The 25,866-nt window shown below is 58.9% G+C and overlaps 1 protein-coding gene across 1 annotated transcript; it reads left to right on the top strand.

The window, feature by feature from the left end:
• EPHA2 (EPH receptor A2) lies at nucleotides 1-24,456 on the top strand. The gene is made up of 17 exons (XM_004592335.3): nucleotides 1-165; nucleotides 3,865-3,932; nucleotides 5,394-6,063; nucleotides 13,609-13,764; nucleotides 13,838-14,170; nucleotides 14,601-14,716; nucleotides 15,048-15,201; nucleotides 15,565-15,664; nucleotides 16,202-16,257; nucleotides 16,418-16,543; nucleotides 16,681-16,869; nucleotides 16,996-17,057; nucleotides 17,138-17,347; nucleotides 17,489-17,638; nucleotides 18,746-18,939; nucleotides 19,527-19,682; nucleotides 23,545-24,456. Exons 1-17 carry the CDS (start codon nucleotides 84-86, stop codon nucleotides 23,648-23,650), a joined length of 2,928 nt encoding a protein of 975 aa, XP_004592392.2. The 5' UTR covers nucleotides 1-83; the 3' UTR covers nucleotides 23,651-24,456.
• The last annotated feature ends 1,410 nt before the right edge of the window (nucleotides 24,457-25,866 follow it).

The following is a 25,866-nucleotide window of genomic DNA, read 5'->3' as shown; positions in this document are numbered from 1 at the left end:
TGCTCGGAGCCAGGCGGGCGGGCGGGAGCCGGACACCGAGGCCGGCGGGCGCGCGGAGACGGGACAGGGATCGCGCCGAGAGCATGGAGCGCCGGGCTGCCCGTGCCTTCCTCGCGCTGCTGTGGGGCTGCGCTCTGCTCACGGCGGCGGCGCACGGCAAGGAAGGTGAGTGCGCGCGTGGCGGTCGCCTGCCGGACCCGGCCCAGCCGCGGGACGCCGGGAACTTGCGACCCAGGTGTCTGCCAGAGCCCCGCGCTCCTGGACTCCCACGCAACTTGGAAAGTGACTTGGTGCCTTCCCGATCTCTGCGCACTGGGGTCCGGAGGGCGCGAGGGCTCTCTCGGGTGTGAACCGGGACCCCCATCCCCCTCACAGCAACAACGCGGGACTTCAGGGGCTTCGGAGACTAAAGGGTTTCCGATCCGGAGCGCAGGGATCCGAAGCCGGAGGAGGGGACGCGGCGCCGGCCACGCGGTTGCAGCCCGGGCGGCGGCTTTAGGGACGCGATCGGGCGAGGGGCGAGAGGGGGTCTTTCGGACGAGAGGGGGTGTCCGGAGCGTTTTCCGCGGATTTGGTCCATCGGTGGCCGAACTCACTAACTCACTTGCCCCGAACTGGTGGAGAAGGCGTTTCTTTGCAGGCCCGGCACTTTGGGGTCTCTCCACCGGAACCCGTGCACCCTGAGGTTGACTCCACGCCCCCACTTTTGCCTACCATTGCCCGGGGTAGGAGTGTCGGAGGGCAGGCTCGGGCCCATTCTCTTGCCCACCGCGCCTTTCGGGCGCGGGGACAGTTCAGGATCCAGGAGCACCGACAGGAAGTCCCCAAGTCCAGCGTTTCTGAGATCCTGGGTGACTCAGGACGAGGAAATGCGGCAGGTGGGGGCGCGGCCGCCTAAGGTGTGGAGCCGTCACCCAGAGGCCACCAGGGAGCCGGGGCACGGGTAGGGGGAGGGCGAGGGTGGGGCCCTGAATCACCCACCCCCGCCCTAGCGTGCCCGGGCCCCTAACTGGTAAGGGCCGCAGACTGCGTCCAGGGCGGGTGGGCTGTGTGTGTGTGTGGAGGGGGAGGCGTCCTCCTTTGATGGGGTCGTGGAACCCCCTGTCCTGGGCCGGGGTTCTCCCTGTCGCCTCGGTAGAGGCCGGCTTCGGTGCGCGGCCATGGGAAAAAGGTCCCCCCTTCCTAGTGTGGCTTCCGCGGGCTCCAGCAGGGGGAAACGCCAGGAAACCCTGGCAGCCGTTTGCCGCCTCCCAAAGTGGGGTTGGAGATTTTGCTGCTGTTCTTCTTGGGGGTGGGAGGACAGGCCGGAGCTGGAGGGTGCGCTCCAGGCCCTTCCTGGTTACAGGCCTTTGGGTCAGGGACTTTTCCACTTCCAGACCCCAACCCCACCCCAAGGTTTGGTTTGGATGGGAGTAGGGGAGAGGAGGGGGAGGAAAGGGAAGGCCCCGCCTGCTTGGGTCTCTGGCTTCCACACACACACCTCTGCCCAGAACCCTCCCTGGCCAAAGCCTCCAGCCCCCTCCCTGGGCAAGGAAGAAGAAAGGGGGTACCCGTTGTCCTGGGCAATAGGCAAGGGCAAATGTTTTGGCTTTGGTTCCCAGAGTCCCCAGGGAGCTGCGCCTCTCTAGGGGTGAGGTGGCTGTGAGTCCAGCTGGCAGCTGCTGGCTCCAGCTTCCTGGGATCCTGGTTGGCTGGGATTGGATCCACCCGGGCTATGGGAAGGCTTGCCCCTTCCTCTGGCTTCTCCTTTCTGCCTTCACTCCCCCGCTCCCGCTGCACTTGGCAACTCACGTGGAGTCCTTTAAGGTCCTTGTACACCCCGGGGCAGCTGGGAGCCTGGGCCCCCTGCTAGCCAGGGCTCATGCACTGACGGTCAGGCGGAGCGCGTGGTATCCTGGGCTGCCCAAGGCATGTGGCTTTGCAGATGGTTCAGTGGGATGTGCACACAGCTGCATTGGGGCCCAGGGTGGCAGAGGCTGCTGTCCAGGGGTGGGAAGGGGGTCCCAGGAATCCCGGTCTACTCCCTGACCCCTTGCCTTTTTTCTCTACTTCTTTTCCCAGAGTCCCTTTCTCCCCATTTTCTGGAGGTGTTCCCTGGTCTTGGGTAGCAGGCAGTGCAGGCAGTAGGAGTGACTGGTGACGTTCCACAGTGTGGACCCACAAGGATGCCATCCAAGGAGACTTAAGGCACAGAAGGGGGGGTGGCAAGTTCGGGGGCACAGGACTGGGCCTCTCAGAGCTGCCCAGGAGTGTGGTTGGGGACCCCCCCAGCTCCCAGGGCTGACGGTGCCTCTGTGTGGGGAAGGACTGCCAGGTGCCAAAGCCGGGGTCAGGGCTGAGGCCCTGGGGCCGGCGCCTCCTGTTCTGCTGGCTGCTTCTAGGGAATTTCCTGGGGGAGGGGGCTAGGCTGGGAGCCCCTGGGGGAGGCTCCTTCCTGTGTGAAGGTCTCTTTTTTTCTCTGATGAGCCTGGGATTCTTCTAGAGCCAGACCCAAGCTGGAAGGGCTGGGGATTGGAGGACACCCTATGTGCCCCCTTCAAGGCCTGGGTGCCCCCACACCCTCCCTCAGGGGCACAGAGCCAGCATCCCTCCTCCCCTGCAGTGGGTGTGTAGGGATTGTGAGCCGCACTCCAGTTGCCCTTCTGCCCACCTTGCTGGAGGCAGGAACCCCCAGATTCCTTCCTGTGTAGCTGGAACATTCCATTTGCTAGTGGGGTTAGTGAGTTTTCCAAGCCCGGGCTCTGGGCATGTCTGAACAAATCCTGGCCCCTACCCACCCCACTGGTCACCCTCCTGGGTCCCCACGGTCTAGGGCTGCCGGGCTCTTCCTAGAGACACTTGTTTGGCCAAGGTCAGCTGTTCGGTAGGAGCGTGGGGAAGTGGCAGTGCCTCACGCCCAAGCCTGGGGGTCTTAGTCTCAGGGAAGAGAGCAATATAGCCCTGGGGGGATGCCTCCTGCCCTTTATCCCCATCTCTCCAAACCAAGCCAGCCCTGCTTCCACCCTGCCCCGTTGGAGTTCCGCCCTTGGAGCTATTTTCACAGGTCCTGGAGCTTCCTCCCTTGCCTTGCCTTAGAAACAGATAGGCAGCTATGCCAAGGGTCTTGCTGCTGCCACTGCGTGGTGGCAGGGAACTGGGAGGTGCCTGAAGGCCACCAGGGAAGCCCCTGGTAAGTGGGTTCCTCTGCCTGGCTCCAGATGCCTCTCTGGGCACAGGATGGTTTTAGCACGTGGTCTCCTTGGCCTGCAATTTCCCCTAAAAAGACTTCCCTCTCTGTCCACCTGGCACCCTTGGCAGGCCATGGGACATAACTTTCCCAGGGAGACCCTCAGCAGCTCTATCTTCAGACCCCTTGTCGAGGCCTTGTGAATTCATGGCTCTTTATCCCACCTGCTCTGTGGCTTTTGTGGTGGGAAGCTTGTTTCCCGGCATCTGGCTTCTCCTGGAGCTGTTCGCACCTGTTAACTGCACTCCTCTGGGAGGGTGTGAGACGTGCGTGTGTGTGCGCATGCGTGCTCTGGCTGGGGTTGGGGGGTTTCAAGCAGGGGACTTGTGGCTGAAGCAGGCATTAGTGTCCCCAACACCCACACACATGTGTGAAGTACTCCTGGGGACCTTGTTCCAGGAGTGTCACTTAATACCCCTGCCCGCCCCTGCCTCAGCTCAGCTGCTATTTTGCTGGGCCAGAGCTCTGTCTTGCTCTGTTCAGCTGAGGGCTGGCCTGAGAGAGCCCAGCTGCATTACAGCCGTGGCCTGGTCAAGGCCTCTCTATGGGGCTGCTGGTAGCGGACACTGACTTCTGCCGTGGTCTTTCTCCTGGGAGTGGCCCCTATCCTCATCTGCTCCTTTTCCCATCCCTTGCAGTTGTTCTGTTGGACTTTGCAGCAGCCAAGGGGGAGCTCGGCTGGCTCACGCACCCGTACGGCAAAGGGGTAAGTCAGTCAGCCTTGTGGGGCTGGGCAGGTGTTGGTCCCCTGTGTAAGGTGGGGAAACCGACACTCAGGGAACATGGGGCCTGGTTGGGCTTAGGAAGGCAGAGGAGCCGGGAAGACAACTGCAGGCCTCAGCAGAGCCTGACCCCCAGATACCCACAAAGGGTCGATGGCCGGAGGGATCTTCCTTCCTCCCTCCATCTCTTTGGAGGGCCTGGGTTAAAGGCTGCTCATCTGGGAAGTCTCATCTTGGGAGGTGAGAGGTGAAGGGGAGAAGCGGGGGTTCCCAGCTACCCACAGCTCCCTGGGAAACCGGAGTAAGTTCCTTCCTGCCCCTCTGCCGCTCCCCACACAGTTGCTGGCCCTTTATGCTGTGGGTGAATTTGCCTCTTTGTCCCCAGTTTCCTCCTTTCTGTGCAGCCCTGATGGGCCCAGACCTGGTGGGCAGGAGGCTGGGTTCTTCTCCTGAGATTTGCCTTGCCTGCAGAGACTCCTTGCCTCAGTTTCCCCCAGTGGGCTCTCACTGTGTCCTGGGGTCCTGAGCCGGGGTGTCTGGGAAGGGGGGGAGGAGCAGTTGTCTCTAGGGGGCCACACAGAACAGTTCCTGTGCTGGGCACATGGGATTGGGTTAGGAGCCTGTCCCTGGCCACCCTAGTCCGAGGAGGCCCCAAGTGCAGCTCTGGGTGGATTTCTGGGACTCTGAGATGCCAGCTGGGTGGGGTACAGATCCCCTAACCCCCTTGACATTGCAGAATGGGAAACTTAGAGCTTGGCCAGTGTCACACCATGTAGTTCAGGTCTTTCTTGTCTCCTTTGCTTTCATTGCTTTATAAGGATTTCCCTGCACACCTGCTCTGCCCAGACCAGCCCTGGGGCTGCAGAACTGACCCAGATGTTATCCCTGTCCTGAAGGGCTCAGACTCTAGTATGAGAGCCAGATGTGGTGTCACCATGTGACGGGTGCTATGATACAAGGGACATGGAGACTGGGAGCCAAGGAGAGGGGGACCTGGCCCAATCTGGGAAGCCTTCCTTAGGGAGGTAGATCTATATTCCAAAAGAGAGGAGCATGTATTGGTTATTAAAATGTCTATATGGTGGCAGATCATCCACTGCTTTGGATCTGACCCTTCGCTTTGCTGGCATGCTGGCGGAAGTAACAGCTCCTGCTGCCCTCATGCATGTTTATAGACATTGTGTCATGTGACACAAACCTCTCCTGGGGTCACATGGGGTCCCAGGTCTTACCCCAGACTCACGATTTACTGTAGAAGCTCCGCACTCACACTCAGGGACCCCAAAAACCAAACCCAGCCACTGCCAGAGGCCCTTCTAGAAGCCTGTTTTGCTGCTTGTAGAAGGGGAGTGCAAGAGCCAGCCAGCATCTTCTAGATGCCCAGATGTGCTCCCCGCTCCCCGCCCTGGGCCCCCACCCACACTAACCTGCTGCTCCACACACAGTGGGACTTGATGCAGAACATCATGAATGACATGCCCATCTACATGTACTCTGTGTGCAACGTGGTGGCCGGCGACCAGGACAACTGGCTCCGCACCAATTGGGTGTACCGGGGCGAGGCCGAGCGCATCTTCATCGAGCTCAAGTTCACGGTGCGTGACTGCAACAGCTTCCCCGGTGGCGCCAGTTCCTGCAAGGAGACCTTCAACCTCTACTACGCTGAGTCGGATGTGGACTATGGCACCAACTTCCAGAAGCGCCAATTCACCAAGATTGACACCATCGCACCCGACGAGATCACCGTGAGCAGCGACTTTGAGGCACGCAATGTGAAGCTGAATGTGGAGGAACGCTCCGTGGGACCGCTTACCCGCAAGGGCTTCTACTTGGCCTTCCAGGACATTGGAGCCTGCGTGGCACTGCTCTCTGTCCGTGTCTACTACAAGAAGTGCCCTGAGCTGCTGCAGGGCCTGGCCCACTTCCCGGAGACCATCGCTGGCTCTGATGCTCCCTCCCTGGCCACCGTGGCCGGCACCTGCGTGGACCATGCGGTGGTGCCGCCAGGGGCTGAAGAGCCACGTATGCACTGTGCCGTGGATGGCGAGTGGCTGGTGCCCATTGGGCAGTGCTTGTGTCAGGAAGGCTATGAAAAAGTGAGCGACAGCTGCCAGGGTGAGTGCTGGTTCAGGGTGGCAGCAGGGCATGAGTGCTGGGGAGGGAGACTGCATGTCTGGCGTGCTAGTCTGTCGCGCTTTGAAGCCGTGGGATGAAGGGGGAGTTGGTCCCTGCTCTGACGTGCTGGGGCCATCTGAAGTCATTCAGTCATCCTTTGAGGATGAGTGAATGGAGATGCGGTATGGAATGTAGGTTCCAAGTGGGGACTTTAGAACAAGGGCACTTGTGTTCGTATCCCAGTGGCCCACGGGGCTGTGTGAGTGATGTCAGGAAGTTTCTGTAATCTCCCTGGGCTAGTGTGGCCTCACCTGGAAGGCGGAGATGTTCGAGGTGCTCCGTTTCCTGGGGTGGTTGTGATAATCAAATGATTTCATGCTCATCAAGCACTGAGGTCAGGGCCTGACACATAAGGCCCGTAAGCAAGGCTGGGAGGTTTGATTCATCCTGTAAATATTCCTGAAGGCTTCACCCTGGCCCTGTGCTGTGGACCTGTGAGTTTATCCTGGTGGCTGCTTTTGTTTCTGTTGCTGCTGTGTGACTTCAGGCAGGTGGCTTGATCACTCTAGGTCTGTGTGTGTGTGTATGTGTGTGTATGTCCATGCCTGTGTCCTTCCTTGGAGGTGACTGAGTTGGCCCTAGACCTTATAGTACTGTGGGCTACACACCTGGGGAGCTTTCCCAGCCTGGTGGTCAAGTGAGGGCGGAATCGAGTGAGGCATAGGGTTTGTCCTTCCTGCCTGCCCGCCCCACTGTTGGGGGAACCTCGGGCCCAGATTCTCCCATTGAGGCCACTGCGGTTGAAACCACTGAGCCCAGGAAAGAGGTGGATTGAATTAATTCTCTCTGGGCCTGGGGATTGGACGCTGCTTGGTACAACCAGCAGCCCCAAACAGCGGAAGTCTCGGGTAACCTGGTTCTCGAAGCGGTCAGCTCCTGGGGAAAGGTTGTGGGTGGGGCGTGTGTGGGTTGCATGTCAGCCTTGCTAGGGCCACCTCATCCCTTTCCCTGGGAGCTGCTTTGCTGAGATAAGCAGGGTGTTGGGAAACTGGGGGTGCAGCTCTGCGGTTGCACATACCTGCTGAGTGGGAAGTCCCTCCTTGGCTCTGGCCTTGGGCTTCCTGGGAGTAAAATGGGAAAGAAAGCTCAATGGTGGCAGTGGCTAGCAGCCTTTCTCTGTGGGCTTCAGCCCTGGATCCTGCACTGATGGGTCCTACTTGCTTCCCAGAGCAAAATCCTCAGAACCTTGCGTGACACAAACTCTTCCCCTGGGATAAAAAATACCTTCAAGCGAGCCTTCCTGACCGTAATAAGCCCGTGGGGTGGTCTCTGAGTCCTCCCACCTCTCCTTTGTGGAGTAAGCCCCTTTCCCCCACCTTCCCCCAGGCAGCCCCTGCTTTAGTGACCTCAATACAGGCTCACTCCTGGTTTTAGACAATGACCAAGGGGTGGGGTGGGTTGGGATGGGGGGGGCTGTTGGGCTCCTCCCACATGACATAGTTGCCTAGGAATGCGGGGGTGGGGAGTGAGGGGCAGCTGAAAACTTTCCACAGGCTGGGATTCAGGTCCCACAGAGATAAATGGATGGTTGGGGTAGGAGGGGGCGTCTCTCCAGCAAGGGGCTGCCCTGCCTTCTTTTGGGGGTAGGGGTCACGGGTCCAGCTGGCTTTATAAAGAACCCAGCAGGCCCTGGCTGGGAGGATGGTGGACACTTTTCCAAGAGTAGGATGTTTCCCTTCGCTGTGGGACCCTCTCAGTCGCTCCGGCTCTTGCACTATATTTTTCCTCCTTGGGAATCCCCTTCTCCACCACCCCCAAATTTCCCTCTGTCATGGTCCTGCTCCAGTGCCGGAGATGCCAGCAACCCCGTCTGGCTACCTCTTCTGTTTCCAGCCCCAGCTCAGCAGCTCCCAATGCCAGCAGGAGGAAACTGAGGCTTCAGGCATTGCCAAGGCTTGCTTGGAGGCACACGACTGGGATATGAGTGGCTGCATTGGGCCTTAATGCAGGCCACCCGGTGGTGGTCAGGCCACAAGACAGATCAGGAAAAGAGAAGGGAAATGACCAGGTCATTTGGAAACCCTGACTCAGCTCTTGGCTCAGAGGTGGGAGGTGGGTTCTTGGGGCAGCGCCAGGATGGCAGGTCCCAGTGCTGCGGGGCTGTGGACTCCCCAGGAGGCCAAGGAGAGCACCAGGTGGGCCCTGCCTGCTTGCTCCTCCCTGGGTCAGGAGGCCAGAGTCTCCCCTGGGACTGTCCCAGGTCACCCTGCAGGGCACTAGTACCAGGTCTGGGTGATTCCCAGGTTCGGCCATTCTGCCTCGAGGTTCCTTCCCAGGAAGCCCCAGGAGGATCTCAGGCAGCACAGAGTCCAGGGTAAGCAGAAAGGGCCTCTCCTCCCCCATCAACCCCCCCACCCTGTGCAGGTGCTGTGTATGAACAAGTAGGCATCCTGCCCAACAGAGTACCCTGGAGCTATGTCAGGAATGAACCAGCTTCCCTGTAGCCGCCCCTCCCCCCTCCAGGGGACAGTGGAGTCGCTCAGGCTGACCGTTGTCCCCTGGGGCTGCATTGTCTCGCTGTTCATCTCTGCTTCCTGTGCTGGCATTGGCAGCTGAGCTGGCGGGGCCGTCTGGCGCCCCAGGGGGACTGCCGGCCAGGTGAGCAGGTGGCCAGCGGCCTTGGCCAGCGGCTCAGCCCAGCAGCTGGGAGCCAGAGCTGCAGGAGCTGGGGTTCCTTCGTGGGAAGTTCCTGCCCCCTCTAGGTCTCAGGACCCTGGGCTCAGGGGACCAGCCACCCAGACACCTTGTTGGACAACTCATAGCAAGGCTTCCTCCAGCCCTCACAGATAGTGCAAAGAGCAAGAACTTTATCCCCATTTCACAGATAGAGACTGAGGCCCAGAGAAGAGTCAGTTACTGAAAGTTCTGGAGCCTGGCGCAGGAGGGCATGGTGTTGTCCTCCTTCCCCTCTGCCCTGTGTCCTTTCGCTCTCAAGCTGTGTGACCTTGGTATGTCCCTCCTCAGGCCACTGTTAACCTGTGGCTCTGAGGACCCTGTCAGGCTGGTGAGCAGAGTGCACCTGCTGGGCCTTGTGCAGAGGCCCCCTGAGGCCCTGTGTGAATCACCACGTTGTGGTGCGAAGGGGCTGGGCTCCTGGGGTGAAAGGGAGGCTTCCCCAGGGAAAGGGGGGGGTCCTTGGCAAGGTGACCTCACCCACAGCAGATTTCCTGCTGCCTGCACTTCCCAGGCTAGGGTGCTCTGTGTGTTTGTCCCCCACCTGGGAGACCCAACGGACCTGATTCTGTGGCCCACAAGAGTGGGACTGTGGTGGCACGGCCCCACTTACCTCACCCCTACTGCTGGCTCCGCCCTCCTGGACCCCCCCCTCTCCACAGCTGGCTCTCCTTGCTCACTTCAGGTGGGGCCCTCCCCGTCTCCGGGAGGTAAGTGGGTCCCCAGAACGGAAGGAAGGAGGCAGGGTAAGCAAACAGAAGATAAAAGGCTGTTGGGAGGGAGGGAGGAGGCGGGGCTGGGGGAACCGTGCTTATCTCGGCTTGGTGGAGGAATGCAGTGCAGATAATTCCCGGAGTGTGTGTGAAAAGGGCAGGGTGCTGGGCCATGGGCCTGGGCATGCTGGCAGGGCACGCGGCCCGCCCTCTGCAGGGCCTGCTGGGGAGGGCCAGAAGCCACCAGGACCTGCAGTTATCAGGTGCCCTCGTTTACCAGATCAGTAACTTCCAGGTCGCAGAACAGGGCATGGAGATGAAGTCCAGGTCTTAGGCCCAGCGGCGCCTATGAGCCCTGGCTGCGCCTGGCGCGGGAGGTGACTAGTCCTAGGGAATTGCCACCGCGACCTCTTGACCCCAGCACCTTGCTGCCTGGGAGGTGGCTGGCCCAGAGAGATTTGCGTCATGGAGAGGGTGCCTGTCCCTGAGTCACCCCACACTGCTGCCTGAGGGACAGGCAGCGCGAACTGGAAAAACCGGGGTGCAGCCACTGTGCCCCAGTTCCCCTGCATGGAGTGGCCTGGGCCTTAGACATGCCACACAGGTTGTCACAGGTGTGCCACCGCCAAGCTCATACCAGGCTGGTGGGTGGCCAGGTGTGCAGGCTCCTAGATGCTGAAATGCTGTTCACTCCTATGGCTACAGTGCACCTGTAGGTTTTGTCATCCACTCATTCGTTCATTCATTCATTCATCTGACCACCTGTATCTTCACAAGTGTTTGCTGAGATGTACTTTGTGACTGACTCTGGTACAGACATGATCAGGCTCCATTCCTGCGGTCAGAGGATCCTAACATGGGCAGAGGTAGCCTCACCTAGAGTGGGAAAGCGAGGCCGAGGCCGCCAAGTCCCCTGGAGCCGAGGCCGGGTTTCTGTCTTACTATCACATCATGGTGCTAGGCACGTGGGAAGTGCTCCTTTCTGTTTGGTAAACATAAGATGGAGTAACAGATGCCCTCGTGGCTTCAAAGGGCAGGCAATTGGGCCATGTGGGAGGGCTGTGCAGATGCTCCTGCTGGGTCTCGAAGGACGCAGAGGAGTTTGCTGGTTGGCACAGGGTCAGGGTCTGGCTGGGGGTGGATTGTCTTTGGTGGGTGTGGCTGTGTCTGAGTGTGAGATCCTGCACCGACTGCCAGGAAAGTCAGAAGGATGCTGGGACTTGCTAGCCGGCCCAATCCCCAGCTCTGGCACCCCTGAACACCTGCAAACTTGGGAAGGGGCGGGGGGCTGGGACTCACAGCTCTGAGGGTGGAGGAGGGGTATTCTCATCAGGCGAGCACTTGCTCTGTAGCTGCCGCCACCGCTCACTGTATTATCTGGCACATCCGCAGCGGAAATCTCTCCAAATTCCCTCTTTCCTGCCGGCTGCGGGCGGGCCACCCCCGGGCTCCTGGGCCAAAGAATGGAGCACATCTCTTCCCCGACTTCCTCCTCTTGGCACAGGGCTGCCAGGCTTGGGAGCCACCACGGGGAGGGGAGCAGGGCATTGTGGGGTTTTGTAGGTGCCTGAAGCCTTCAGTGGAACCCGGTCCCGACTGTGGGAGTGAGAGCCCCCACCCCAGCCCAAGATTGTAGTTCTGTTCCCTTCATTCCCTGGAACCACTGGGGCAGCACTGAGCAGGGTGTGAGGCCCTCACAGACAAGCCTAAATCTGGTGTGGCTTTCTAGAATCTTCTTTGCACTTGAAGATTGGGGGGTGGAGGCAACTCTTTTTTGTATTAAAGCAGGGGTGTGAGGGGAGTGGTGCAGAGTGCGTGTGGATTTCTAAAATCTGGTAGGAACCCTGGCAGATGCTTGGGGCTTGGGAACCACGTAGTTATCCCTGGTCTTCCCCTCCCAGACACATACCTGCTCAGTTCGATATCCATGTTGGGGGAGCCTCAGTGCTCTGCCCTCCTCCTCCTGAGCTGCACTGGTTGCAGCTGACCAGGGTCTACCTGATTCTTCAAGCTTGTTGGAGGGCCTGGATTTTTCTTTTCTCCGAACGGAACCGTTGCTAAGAACCTGAGTGGCAGATGAGAGGGACTTGCTCCGAGGCTGACTTGCAGGTCTGTGTCTTTGTGGCTTTGCCCTCTGTGTCTCTTCCCAGCTGGGCCTGCACAAATGCCAGTGGTGGCATCCTGTGCTGCAGGTGTGTTGTGAGGGCTGAATGCATGCAGGGGCCTTGGGCCGGACACCTAGTGTGGGAGGCGCTTGGGTGGTACTTACACAGAGCAGGATTGGGTGTCCCCCCTGGCCAAGCCCCTCCCCATGGACTGTGCACAGATGTGCTAAGGCAGCCTGGACTGGGAAGTGATGGGCTGGAGAAGTTTGGCTTCAGGCCTCCATGGGGCTGAGGTTGCCTCCCTGGCCAGGGCTGCCCCCCACTGCCCTCCCACCACCCCGCCTCCCCTGCCTTCCAGGCAGCCTTTGTTGGAGACTTTGCTAACCTTGAAGATGGGTGGATTCACTGACTCCTGCATCAGACCTTCCTGCTTCCCTGTCATCCTGGGATGCAGGCTCAGCTTCTCGGCCTGGCCTTCAGGGTCCTCCAGATCCACCTGCCTGCCTGCTCTCCTCCACTTTGCGCCCACAAATCCGTGCTGTTCCCTGCATTATTTGTGCTCTCTCATCCAGCGTCTCTGCCCCGTTGAGATCCCCCATAGCTGAGATAACCGCTGTGTGATTTCCAAGCCCCTTCACTCCTCCACTCCCTTATCCCTTGCCTGCCCCTCCTCCTTGAAAATTTTATTTATCTGAAAGGCAGTTAGTTACACAGAGAAAAAAGAGAGAGGAAAAGAGAGATCTTCCATCGTCTGGTTCACTCTTGAGATTGCTACAATGACCAGAGTCGGGCCAAGCAAAGCCAGGAGCCAGAACTTCATACGGGTCTCCTATGTGGGTGGCACAGGTTTATGTATTTGGGCCATCCTCCACTGCCTTCCCCACTACATTCTCTAGGAAGCTGGGTTTTGAACTGGCACTCCCATATAGGATGCTAGTGGGGCTGTTATCTGCTGCACTTCAACACCGGCCCCTGCCTGCCCCCTTTGCTTGTGGACCTTGTTATGGCTTCATGCCCCCTGACTTCATAGACTTTGTTTATGTCTCAGGGTCTGTGCCAGGCAGAGTGGGAGAGTGAAGTGTGTGTCCGTGTGTGATAGAGCCACCCTGAAGCTAACAGTGTCTGCGGGCCCTCTGCTTGGGACCCTGTTGGCAGTCACCAGGCGTGGTCTCCAAGGTGCCCTCACCTCACTGTGGCCATTTCAACAGCTGCCCAAGCCCTTCAGTCCTGCCTGATGGGTCCCATGTCTGTGCAGCTTCCTGCCTGGGGGATCAGGAAGGGGCCTGGGGCAGGGGCAGGATAGGGCGGTGGGAGGAAGGCGCCCCTGGAGTCAGGTGCCTGAGCCCCTTGCTAGCCGGGCTAGGACAGGAGCAGCTCCGGGAGGAGGAAGAACCACTTCCTGGACCCTCTGGGAGCAGCGGAAATGACTCGATCCTGGAAGAAGATGCAGAGAAAAATGCCGAGGGCACGGCCTCTCTTGCTTCCTGGTTGTCTGGCCCCGGAACGGGAAGGTGGTCAGGTCATAGGGTATAGGGTGGTGCCCAGAGCTGGCAAGGCTGGCTGGTTGGTCAGGGTGGCGGGTGTGAGAATTGGTCAACAAACGGTGGCCAGGCAGGTGCAGTCATGGCTGCCCCGGTGGGGACCTGACTGGCTGACCTGATTGGCTCAAAGGTGATAGGACAGGCAGGCAGTGCCCAGGCCAGTTAGGCTCCTTAGGAAGCTGGAAGGTGAGAAATAGACCTTGGGTGCCTGTCTCAGGGGCACGTGTCCCTGGATTTTCCGGCAGGAGCCAGTGGAGAGAGGCACAGGTTTGGGGCACATGGGTAAGGCATTTCTGGGGTTCTTTCATCGCATGTTTTTTTTATCTGTGAGAAAATAAGTTTGTAGAGATTTCATGCTTTGCTCAAGGTGGTACAGCGAGGGTGTGGGGGATGGCCATTTGGGGGTGGGGACAGGTGGAAGTGACCACCCTGTCTGTCTTCTGTACCTGCCAGCCTGCTCCCAAGGGTTCTTCAAATCTGAGGCATCAGAGAGCCCCTGCCTAGAGTGTCCCGAGCACACGCTGCCATCCCCTGAGGGTGCCACCTCCTGCGAGTGTGAGGAAGGCTACTTCCGGGCCCCCCAGGACCCACTGTCCATGCCCTGCACACGTGAGTCTTGCATACGGAGGGGTGATGGTGGGTGTGGTCTTGGGGCAGGTCCTGACCTCTCTTGTTGGTGCAGGCCCACCCTCTGCCCCACACTACCTCACGGCCGTGGGCATGGGGGCCAAGGTGGAGCTGCGCTGGACACCCCCTCAGGACACCGGGGGTCGCGAAGACATCATCTACAGCGTCACTTGTGAGCAGTGCTGGCCTGAGACTGGCGAGTGTGGGCCCTGTGAGGCCAGCGTGCGCTACTCAGAGCCTCCACACGCGCTGACCCGCACCAGTGTCACTGTCAGTGACCTGGAGCCCCACATGAACTACACCTTCGCCGTGGAGGCCCGCAACGGTGTCTCGGGCCTGGTGACCAGCCGGAGCTTCCGCACAGCCAGCGTCACCATCAACCAGACGGGTGAGGGCCTGGTGGGGGCTACAGTGTTGTGGGGAGGCTGCCCAGGCCATGTGCAGAGCTGAAGGAGAGCTTTCTGGAGCCACCTCCAAGCTCTGACTGGGGGTGGACCCTTCGCCGGGCCTCAGTTTTCCCACCTGTGGAGTCGGGGTGATGGTAGGGCTCCTTTGAGACTCTTAGAACAGGGCCTGGTCCAGGGAAAGGTTCTGCAAGAGTCGGCTGGGCTTTGATTTTGATTACTTGCTCACCTGCAAATACCCACAAGGCCCCTCTGATGGCCAGTGGGGCGCAGGTGTGGGAGGAGGGGTGGCCCTGTGCTCGGGAGCTGGAAGTCAGCGATCCCAGAATGGGCTCCCCTGAGCCTGGGCTGTGCGAGGACCTGAGTCCCCTTGCCACCTCACACCCTTCCCCTCCCTCATTTCTCCTTCCCCAGAGCCCCCCAAGGTGAGGCTGGAGGGCAGCAGCACAACCTCGCTGAGCGTGTCCTGGACCATCCCCCTGCCACAGCAGAGCCGCGTGTGGAAGTACGAGGTCACCTACCGCAAGAAGGTAACTGGTTCGGGACCGAGGGCCAGGGTCGGCTGGCCATGTGGCTGCTCACCAATATGCTGCTCCCTCAGAGGCCTGGGTCTCCCAGGGCGCCACAGCCTTGGCTTATCGGGGAGAAGTCTGTGGAAGGAGGCGGTCAGGGTTGGGGCTTTGGGACCAGGAAGACCTTGGTCTTGTGTTTGAGCCTTGGCTTGCTTCCCTAAGTTTGCTGACACAGGTGGCCCACCTGCTGGCTGGACCACCTGCTGACGGGGAGTGGTCTCTGGTGGGCCAAGCCCAGGCCCCTGCCCTGCCCTCATGGCCTCTCCTCCACCCTGTTGGCCATTCCCAGGGGGACTCTAACAGCTACAATGTGCGCCGTACCGAGGGCTTCTCCGTCACCCTGGACGACCTGGCTCCAGACACCACCTACCTGGTTCAGGTGCAGGCGCTGACTCAGGAGGGCCAGGGGGCCGGCAGCAAGGTGCATGAGTTCCAGACCCTGTGTGAGTGAGGGCCCCTGAACTGAGTGGTTGGCACCTGCTGGGAGGAAGAATTGAATGCCCTGATGTCATGCCCCACTCCTAGGATCACCAGGGCTGGGGGCAATCATGTGAGGCCAGGTCTGAGAAGCCCGGGTGGAGGGTGAGGGCTGTGTATTCAGGCAGTCTTGTGAGACAGGGACTCACTCCTGGGAGTCCTAGCCTTTTCTATGAGCCCTCGGGGAGGTCCTCTCTCCGTCTCTCTGTGAAGTGGGAGTATGCGTATGTATCTGCAGGCAGCTCAGGTCCACGAAGCGGGCCTTGGGGGCACAGGGAGTGTCACCAGGATCTGGGGTGGGGATATCATCAGCTCGTCTCCCTTGACAGCCATGGAAGGATCCAGCAACATGGCGGTGATTGGTGGTGTGGCCGTTGGCCTTGTCTTGCTCCTGATGTTGGCAGGAATTGGCTTCTTCATTCACCGCAGGTGAGTCAGAGCTCACCCCTGGGCTCCCCAAGAGCATGGATGGGCCATGGTGGGGCAGGAATCTCAGTTTCCTCATCTGAAAAATGGGCCTGGTGGGCAAGGTAGATGCGACCTACTATTGTGTAATCTCCACCTCCCAGCTGGGTGAAACCATCATGAGCCATGCCTATCTAGCAAGAGAACGGGCACACTACGGGGGTTCCAGACAGGCGGCTATTGTCTCTGCTCTTGGCATTAATGGTGTAGCCACACTTCCTCTGGCCATGACAGGAAATGCTGGGTATTGCTGATGAGGGAAGTCCTCATGACCTCCACTTATGGGACCATTATAGGGCATAGATCCTGGCAGGGGTGGCGTGGCTAGCTCATTTCCTCCCTGCCCGCCCCCTACCTTCCCTGTGCCTTCTGCCCTCTGGGGGTGAAAAGCAGAAACCCACCACCCAAAGCTCCCCTCTTGGGACCAGGATGGAGTCAGGAGGGTTCCTGGCCAGAGCCAGCCCTGACCCTCCCATGTCCTGCTCCATGGGGTCCCTGCAGGAGGAAGAACCTACGTGCCCGCCAGTCCTCGGAGGACGTGTACTTCTCCAAGTCAGGTGAGAGGCAGCCCTCCGCCCCAGCTTTGCAGCAGGTGCTCCTGGGGCTTTGGCATGGGGCTCAGCAGCTTCCATGGGCAGCGCTGAGGAGCAAGGCTGTCTCTTAAGACTCTAGGCTTAGCTAAGCTGGCTGTGATCCACCCCCTCCTTCCTCTTCTAGAACAACTGAAGCCCTTGAAGACATATGTGGACCCCCATACATATGAGGATCCCAACCAGGCTGTCCTCAAGTTCACCACCGAGATCCACCCATCCTGCATCACCCGACAGAAAGTGATTGGAGCAGGTGAGGCTGATGTACCTGCTGCAGGGACCAGGGGCTGGGTGGCAGTAGTGGGGAAAGCAGAGTGGGAAACTGGTGTTGGGTTGTAGTGGTACAGGTGGGCTGACCAAGGGTGCCCCCTCTGCCCTGCCTGCCCACAGGAGAATTTGGAGAAGTGTACAAGGGGATGCTGAAGGCGTCCTCAGGGAAGAAAGAGGTACCTGTGGCCATCAAGACGCTGAAGGCTGGCTACACAGAGAAGCAGCGGGTAGACTTCCTGAGTGAGGCCTCCATCATGGGACAGTTCAGCCATCATAACATCATCCGCCTGGAGGGCGTCGTCTCGAAATGTGAGGCTTGTGGGACCCTCCCCCGGCGAGAGGCTGCCCCCAGTGCACCTGGTAGGGCTGTGGCTTGAGCTGCGCCCACCGCCTCCCACCCCACCCCTCACCGCTGTGCCCGGTCTCATTCTGCAGACAAGCCCATGATGATCATCACAGAGTACATGGAGAATGGGGCCCTGGACAAGTTCCTTCGAGTAAGGATGGGACCAGAGTGGCTGGGGGGCATGGGAGACGCTAAGGGCTGGTTGGCGGCTGACGGTCTGTGCTCTCATAGGAGAAAGATGGCGAGTTCGGTGTGCTACAGCTGGTGGGCATGCTGCGGGGCATCGCGGCGGGCATGAAGTACCTGGCCAACATGAACTATGTGCACCGCGACCTGGCCGCCCGCAACATCCTCGTCAACGGCAACCTGGTGTGCAAGGTGTCCGATTTCGGCCTGTCCCGTGTGCTGGAGGATGACCCGGAGGCCACCTATACCACCAGTGTGAGTTGCGGAAGGGGCCTGGCCCTGCCTCCCTGGAGTTGGGGCTGGACCTCTGGTACAGGATACCTCTGGGAGCACCCACAGCCCTGTGACTCAGGTCGCTGGGGGTCACGGTGGTGACTGAGCCCGGGTTCCCCGCAGGGCGGCAAGATCCCCATCCGCTGGACAGCCCCTGAGGCAATTTCATACCGCAAGTTCACCTCGGCCAGTGATGTGTGGAGCTACGGCATCGTCATGTGGGAGGTGATGACGTACGGCGAGCGGCCCTACTGGGAGCTGTCAAACCACGAGGTAGGTCCCTGGCCTGGGCCATGCCTGCCTGATCGCCGAGAACTGGTGTCTGTGGACAGTCCCAAGGACGATACAGAGAGACAAGGAGTGGGGTGTGTGTATATCTGTGTACACAAAGGAGCAGGCAGGAGAAGAAAAGGAGTAGGGGAGAGCTCTGACCAAGGAGGGTGGCAAACCCAGGGTCAGAGGGAAGCCTGGGCTGACCTGCAGGGTGCATTGTATGGCCGCAGCCTGGGATGCCCTGTGGAAATAAATGAGGCTCAGGTGCCTTCGGCCGTGGTGCCCTAGAGCCAGCCCCTCGGCACTTGCCCCATGTACTGCTCCGTAGAGTGAGTGTTGGACTTCCAAAGGGCACCCCCCTCAGTCTCAGGCTCTTCTATGGGCTCCCAGGCACAAGGTCCCCGGGGGATTGACTGCATGTGTTTATTTATTTTAAAAATTTTTTTCTTTTTTTATTGCAAAGGTAGAATTACAGAGAGAGAAAGAGAGAGAACTATTTTCTGGTTCACTCCCCAAATAGCCACAATGGCCAGAGCTGAGCCTATCTGAATCTGGGAGCCAGGAGCTTCTTCCAAGTCTCCCGCGTTGGTGCAGGAGCCCAAGGCCTTGCAGCATCTTCCACTGCTTTCCCAGGCCATAGCAGGGAACTGGATGGGAAGGGGAGCAGCTGAGACTCAAACTGGTGCCCACATAAGATTCCAGTTGCAAGGCTGAGGATTAGTCTATTGAGCCATTGTGCTGGCCCTTCTTTTTAAAAGATTTTTTTTTTTAAAGGCAGAATTGCAAAGAGAGGTCTTCCAATTGCTGATTCACTATCTAAATGGCTGTAATAGCTAAGGCTAGGCCAACTGAAACCAGGAACCAGGAGCTTATTCTGGGTTTCCTGAAGGGGCCCAAGCACTTGGGCCATCCTCTCAGTTGCTTTCCCTGGTGCATTATCAGGGAGCTGGATCAGAAGTGGAACAGCCTTGAATCTGTTTCCATATGGAATGCCGGCACCAGAGACAGTAGCTTTATTTGCCACAGTGCCTGCTCTGTATGATTCTGTGGCTTCCTGCTGCGATCCCCCTGCCCCCCACTGATGCTCAATTGTCCCCTTGCCCCCAGGTGATGAAAGCCATCAACGACGGCTTCCGGCTGCCCACGCCCATGGACTGCCCGTCTGCCATCTACCAGCTTATGATGCAGTGCTGGCAGCAGGAGCGTGCCCGCCGCCCCAAGTTTACTGACATTGTCAGCATCCTCGACAAGCTCATCCGAGCCCCCGACTCCCTCAAGACCCTGGCTGACTTTGACCCGCGGTGAGTTCCTGGGCGTGTTGTACGTATCCATGTTGGCTGCCGCTCAGCCTCCTGAGCCAGTTGGGGACAGCAGCCGGCCCCAGGAAATTGGGAGGTGGTGGGGGTGGTGGGGTTGGTGGGGGTGGTGGGGCTCCGGCTGTGCTGAGACCAGTCTGGTGGGGGCTCTGAAGCCCGACGAGCTGGTTAACTATGCCAGGGCACGGTGCTCAGCACTGGATGTGACTTAGCTCCTTGAAACAGTCTTCCAGATGGATCCTGTAATTATCCTTTTTAAAGATTAGGAAACTGAAACATGGGGCAATTACATAGCCTAGATAGCTGGCAAGTGGCCAGGCTAGGGTCGGGGGTTGGGGTGGGCCCAGGATCCCAGAGATCTGCCTGTGCAGACCACCCTTTGTGGGTGGTATTGTCAGCAGGCCTGGGACAGCTGCTGAGCGCTCCCGACGTATTAGGCTGTGTCATTGAATCCTGATGGGGAAACAGGGTTATAGGACTGGGCAGGAGCTGGTGCACAGTAGGCTCTGGCCTGTGGTGGGCATGCTGGGAGCTGCCACCACTCACCTGCAGGCTATGGGTTGCCCCCGCAGTGTGTCCATCCGGCTGCCCAGTACCAGCGGCTCTGAGGGCGTGCCCTTCCGCACGGTTTCCGAGTGGCTGGAGTCCATCAAGATGCAGCAGTACACGGAGCACTTCATGGCGGCTGGCTACACCGCCATCGAGAAGGTGGTGCAGATGACCAACGAGTGAGTAGCCCACCCCCGTGCCTGCCCCCCGCCCCCTCCCCCCGGTCTCTCCAACTCTGTCCTGCAGACCCAGGCGGCCAGCAGTAGTGGTTACCCTCCCCTTTCTGCCTCTATTTCCGGAGTGAGAATTAATAGCAATTGTAGTAACAATAGCTGCTGTTTCTGGAGGCCTGAGGACATGCCAGCCCTGTGCCCGAGCACTTTGAATGAATACTCTCAAACTTGACGGGGTGGGCCCGGAAACGTTCCCACTGGACAAGGAAGCAACAGGTGCAGTGCAGGGAAACTGAGGCTGGGAGGTGACCCAGCTTGCCTTAAGTCACATGGCCTGTTTAGGGGCAGCATTTCTGACCAGGTTGCTGTGCCCAGTTCCCCAGCCAGCCGCTCCCTGCACCTCTCCTCACATGGTAGGTGCTCAGCTGTACAGTCCAGCCTGGTGGAAACAGTGCTCGTCCATCCACCCCTTGCCTGCCTGGGCTTGGCTTGTCCGGCTGCCCCAAGGGGATGCCTCTGTCCCTCCCATCCCAGCACTGGGGCCTCCCCCAGCTCGGCTTTGGCAAAAGACACTTCTTCCCATCCCAGGAGGGAGAGGACATTATACTTTTGGCCTTTTGTGCCTCCAAAAATAGCATTGGCTCCTAACAGCCCAGCTTGTGCAGGGTTAGGGTCATGGCCGAAGCACCCTGAAGTTGGGAGGTTTTGGGAACTGCACAGAGGGGATGGGCTGGCCTCCCACGGTTCTGGGATGCAGACACTCTGGGATTTGGGCCCATGCATGAGCATTCTCTGCAAACGGCTCCACTGAGCTTCTGACCCGCTGGCCCAGGCTGTGGTCCATCCCAGGGGATGGCTGCTGATGAGAATCAGCCAGGGCTGGAGCTGACTAGAGGGAGCAAAACTCCATCCTGGGAAGTCTCTTGTCGCTAACTGGTGGCAGGGCACATACTCAGGTTCCTCAGCCACACCTGGGCTCTAGGGCTGCACCTGCTGCTTCCCTGCAGGTGGCCTTGGCCAGATGAGGTCCAGCTCAGAGCCCTGGTTTCCATTGCCCTCTGTGGGAGACTAATGCACACGAGGCAGATGGCATACCTGGCACACAGTAGGGCCATAATTTGTGTCACTCTTCTTTTTGCCTTTGCTCCCTTGCTTTCTGTCTTTTGGCTGTGGGGGAAAGCTAAGGTTCCCCAGCCACATTGTCCCCTCTCCCCTGGGGACCTGGCCTAGCCCCATTGTCCCTTCGAGGGGCTGCTGCCACTGAGGACAACACAGCTTCTCTTGGTGACCAGAGCTGAGGGCAAGAAGATGTGCTGATAGGAAACACATGTTCCTGGAAGCTTCCCGAAATAGCGCGGCTGCTCCCCATCGATTCCTTTCCCACGAGCAGGGCCCGGCTCTCCGGGGTGGACGGAGCTGCTGCATGCACACGTGTGGTGTTAGGAAAAGGCCTGGAGAAAGACAGGAAGCCATCCAGCACTCCCTTCAGCTCCCTCCCACCGCCGCTCAGAGCTGGGGCCTGCGTGACTCACACTGCCCATGGCTCCCCCTTCCTGTCCGTCTCTCCCTGAGCAAATGGGCCTCTTAGAGTAGTTTTTAAAACCTGTATATCATGTTCACCTGCCAGGAAGCCCCACAGAGGCCCTGGGCTCACGACAGCAAGATTCAGCCCTTTCTGGTTGGGGTCTGAATTTAGATTTCTGTGACCCGTTTCACCTCTTCCCTTGACCCCCTTCTTCCAAGGTGAGTGGTCACTAACTCCCTTGTGGTCTCACAGCAGCTGTCTTCTCCTCTTGTACATTCAGCCACCTGATTTTGCAACTGTTAGGTTTCTAGGGTTTGGTTTCAAGTGTGATGAAGGATGGATGTTGTACCCCAGATGGATGCTCAGCCCAGCAACAGGGACTGAATGGTGTTGGGGTCCAGTGGCGTAGGGGTTGAGTGGTGTTGTGGCTGAGTGTTTGGGGGGCTAAGAGGTGTTGGAGCTGGTGCATCCACAGTGCTGGAGGAATGCTTTCTGGGTGAATCAGCTAAGTAAGGGTCAGGCTCCGTGAGCCATTTCTCACTTCCTCTCCTCTGCCCAGGGATGGCAATGGCAGGTGCATATACGGCTGCTGTGCGGCCTTGGAATTTCCCAGGGCCAGGGCCGACATGGTGAATGCTCAGGAGAAAGGCCAGACCAGCACAGGTGTCCTTAAAAAGTGTCCCTTGCCCCTGGGTAGGGGGGCATGGAACAAGGGCCTTGTTCCAGATGCTGGGCTGTGTAGTGAGAGCAGAGAGGGAGGGTTTGGTGATCTGGGTGCTTAAAGAGGAGGAGACTAGGGTTGGTTGCCCAGGGACATTTAATCAAAGCTTCCCGAGTTTCATACAAGGAAACTGAGGCATAGACAAGAGCGGGCCAGTCAAAGGCTTTGACGTGAGCCTAGGGCTGGAGTTCAGTCTTGAACATCCCACCCCAACTCGTGAGCCTCTCTGGGCCGCTGGTGACCTGGGCAGCAGTTCTTCACCCACTGGAGCATCCACTTGCTCATTCATGCATTCAGCAACCAGCAGGACCCCGGGACGGGGTACTAGACTGGGGCTGGAGTGTCACTACTGTCATCCTCTGGGACCCAGGCATCCTCGCAGGTTCCTCCCTCCTCCTGCAGCACTTGCTGCTCCCTGAATCTTGGCTAGGCTCTGCCCACCATGTTCTGTGACCCTGAGAGGTGTGGACACAACCTCCTTGTACATTGGCCCCTTGCTGTCCAAGAAGTTCTCCTGAGTGTCTCACTTCTAGCCCTTCTGCTGCAGTGGGGGCAATGAGCCAGGTCTGGCAGTCCTTGAGCCGCCCCCACCTTACCTGGGTCAGGCTCTTCCTCGCTCAGCACTTCTGCGAGGACTCCCAGAGCCTATGTGAAAGTCATGGCTCTGGAATTGCAAACAGGAGCTCACACCATATAATTACCCCGTTTATGACCAAGAGATGGCTCATAAAAACCTGGGTGTTTGCATGGGTCTGGGCTGGTGGGTGAGGATGGGGAAGAGAAAACTCCCAAAATGAGCCATAAACAGCCCGCTTGCGGGCTTCTGGGAGCATAAGTGGTTTTACGAGGGAGAGAGGGGTGTGGAAAGGGGGAGCCCAGAGGAGCCAGGCCCTGGGGTGGGGAGTGTGGGCAGGGCAGAGGTGGGCTGGCGTTCCTGGGTGATGTGGGTACTGATGTTCCCTTTCTTGTTCACTGTGGGTTCCTGGGGGTCTCCTAGCTGGGCACTGTTATCCCATTTTACAGGTCAGGAAATTGAGGTTCCCCAAGGAAGGCACCTGCCGCAGCTGACTTAGTCACTATGTCTGGTGCCCCATCGGCCCCTCCAGTCAGACCAGCAAGGCTTTGCCGAGTCCTTGCCCAGCTGCCAGCAGAAGGGCCTTGGAGGGAGCCAAGGCAAAATGAGGCAATGAGTGGGCAGAGGAGCTGTGGGCAGTAATACCCCAAAGGCTGATGGCTGTATTACTCCCCCTAAGGGCAGCGCCTCTGGATGGCAGCCTGAGGCACAGGCAAGTAGGAGTCAAGGGCATTTGTCCACAGCTGGTTTGGTTCCCAATCTTCCACCTGCTGGCTGTGTGACCCTAGGCAAGTCCTCAAGTAGGTGTGCAAATTGGATGTTTTGAAAAGAATGTCCCCAAGTCACCACTCTGTGCTTTTCCTGACTTTGTGGAGGTAGGGCCAGCGTAGTGGGAACCCTCTCTCTTGGCCCTTTTCAGCTGGAGTTCCCCCACTGCCCTATAGGTCCTCAACTCCCCCCCCCCCCCCGTGCCATCCCCTGGCCTGGCTGCAGCCTTTTGGCCCTCCCTGCTGCAGGCTTCGCTGACTTTCCCTGTCTCCCTCCACAGGGACATCAAGAGGATTGGGGTACGGCTGCCAGGCCACCAGAAGCGCATCGCCTATAGTCTGCTGGGGCTCAAGGACCAAGTCAACACTGTGGGCATCCCCATTTGAGCCCACCCCTCGGCCTTGAAGACTTGAAGAGCAGCGATTTGGCTGCCAGCCCCACGCTGGCGTCCAGGGAACTTATTTATTTTGAATTGTCCCCTTCTGGGCGCCATTGCTGGGGGTTCTTGGAGGGTCCCAGACCTGGGTCCTCTCCCCTCCTCACTTCCACTTCCTGAAGGAGAGATGGTCAAGCACTTAGCAGGCACCGCCATGCGCCTAGCATCCTCTGGGGCAGGAGTCTGACCAAGGTCTTCTGGCATCCTCACAGGACATTTCCAAACCAACCTCACACTTGCCGTCTCCTGCAAGAGGGAGATGGGAGATGAGGGGGAGGGGTAAGCTAAGCCCATGGCCACGCGACTGGGCCCCTGCGGCCCCACCCTCACCGACAGGGGGCACACGCGGACTCGAGCTGGGTGAGCCCCACGGGGTCCTCCGTCCCTCTGGTGCCTTCTTCAGACTCCGGGCCTGGGCCTGGCCCTGGCCCTCAGCCCAAGCAGCGCCAGACTCTTGCTTTCCTGGGCCCCCACACAGGGTGCTTGGTTGTGTTGAGGTTTTTAAAAGATATATATTTTGTACTTTGTGGAAAGAATGTGTGTGTGCTGGGGGCAGAGAGGATGGCTTGGGTCAGACATTCCTGGGCCTGCCGGCCCTCCCCACCATCCTCTTCAGATGATGCTACTCTCAGTGTTAAAGATTTGTGTTTGATGGTCAATTCTTTTTGGAACCTTAATTTATTATTTTTTTTAATATTTATTGTTAGAAAATGACTTATTTCTGCGCTGGAATAAAATTACAGATGTTGAAACCGATCTAGGCTTTTAATCATGGAAGGCCTCCTGAGTGGGGGGGCGGATATGGGGATGGGGAGATGGGAGGTGAGCCTCCCCCACCCCGGGGTGTTTAAACAGCTCTTCTTGCGCAAGGCTGGCTTGTCACGTCACTCTGAGAGCAAGGGTGGTTGGGAGGTGGGCAGGGGGCCAGGGAGCAGGCCCTGCCGAGTCCGCCCAGCCTCAGTGCCAGCCGACCCCAGCCACCTTTGATCTACAGGCCTCTGGAGGGTCTGGAGGCTGGTGAGGACAGCTGTTGGCCATTCTCCCATGCGGCCCCATGAAACTGTTGAAACAGTTTCCAGCCCTCTGTGGGGCTCTGAGGTTTACAAAAGCCCCATGCGCAGGTTTTGGCTTGTGGGAACTTAGCTCAGTTATAAGGTTTGTGGGCGGCCCCATTGGACAGAAGAGGAAAACTGAGGCTGAGCTCAGATGCTGGGCTTGCCTGAGGCCACACAACCAGTTAGGGGCAGAGGTTGGAATGGAAAGTAGGGCCGGGAATTCCAAGGAAGTGCGGAGGCTGTGGGTGAGCCGTGCCGTGGCTTGCCCAAGTCTCAAAGCTCAGGAAGTCAGAATGAAACTAAAAGCTTGTATCTGCTCCGCTGTGTGTCAGGTGGCTTCCTGCCTGTCAGACAGAGGTCATGCTGTGTTGGACACAGGTGACCAGGAGCAAGGCCCAGGGAGCAGAGGGGATCTAGGACCCAGGAGGAAGACTTCCTGGAGGAGGTGACCCCAGAGCTGTGAGGATTAGCCAGAAAGCATGGGAGGGGTGAGGCAGGCAGAGTCAGCCGCGGGGACATGAAGCCACATGGTTGTGCAAGGGAACCACAAGTGATTTGGCATCATTGACATGTGACGTAGGTGCCAAAGGTCTGCAGGCAGGTCCATGAATTTTCAATTGAGGGCAATTGGAGCCATTGAAGGTTTTAAGCAGAGTATGCCATGATCGGTGTCAAGGGACTCAGCCCAGAGCTGTGGGTAGTCAGGCGGGTGCTCTGCATGCCCTGGAGGTTGGGGACCTCAGACCGCCCTCAGCCCACGGAGCATCAGCAGCACAGACCTGTGACAGGTGGGGCTGGGGACAGGTGAGGAAGCCTGGTGCAGCTGTTGGGCCATCGTCCATTAGCGCTGGGTCCCTGGGTGTGTTGGGCCTGGTAGCTGAGTCAGGTCTGCCTGGTGCCTGTTCCTGGCAGCCACCCTGGTTCTCTGGCTGGACTATGGTAGCTGTCAGAGCAGCCGATGGCAGCTTGCAGCTTGCAAGCCCCAAACGGCCCATGCTTTCTTTCAGTGCAGGTCAAGGCCAGGCCTGAGCAATTCAGTGACCTGACAGTCCAGCTGGTGAATGGACAGGTACACCAGCAGAGACAGGCGGCTTGGGGGCTGGCTCCCTCA

Source organism: Ochotona princeps, chromosome 2 (genome assembly GCF_030435755.1).
Source record: "Ochotona princeps isolate mOchPri1 chromosome 2, mOchPri1.hap1, whole genome shotgun sequence".
In the NCBI taxonomy this organism is placed as follows: Eukaryota; Metazoa; Chordata; class Mammalia; order Lagomorpha; family Ochotonidae; genus Ochotona; species Ochotona princeps.
This window is presented reverse-complemented; position numbering and strand designations above follow the sequence as displayed.

Excerpts from the sequence above, each read along its gene's own strand:
- EPHA2 (XM_004592335.3), top strand. The coding sequence starts at position 84 with ATGGAGCGCCGGGCTGCCCGTGCCTTCCTCGCGCTGCTGTGGGGCTGC. Across the intron at positions 14,717-15,047 it reads AGGTCACCTACCGCAAGAAG|GGGGACTCTAACAGCTACAA; the intron begins GTAACTGGTTCG and ends GGCCATTCCCAG. Across the intron at positions 15,202-15,564 it reads GCATGAGTTCCAGACCCTGT|CCATGGAAGGATCCAGCAAC; the intron begins GTGAGTGAGGGC and ends CTCCCTTGACAG.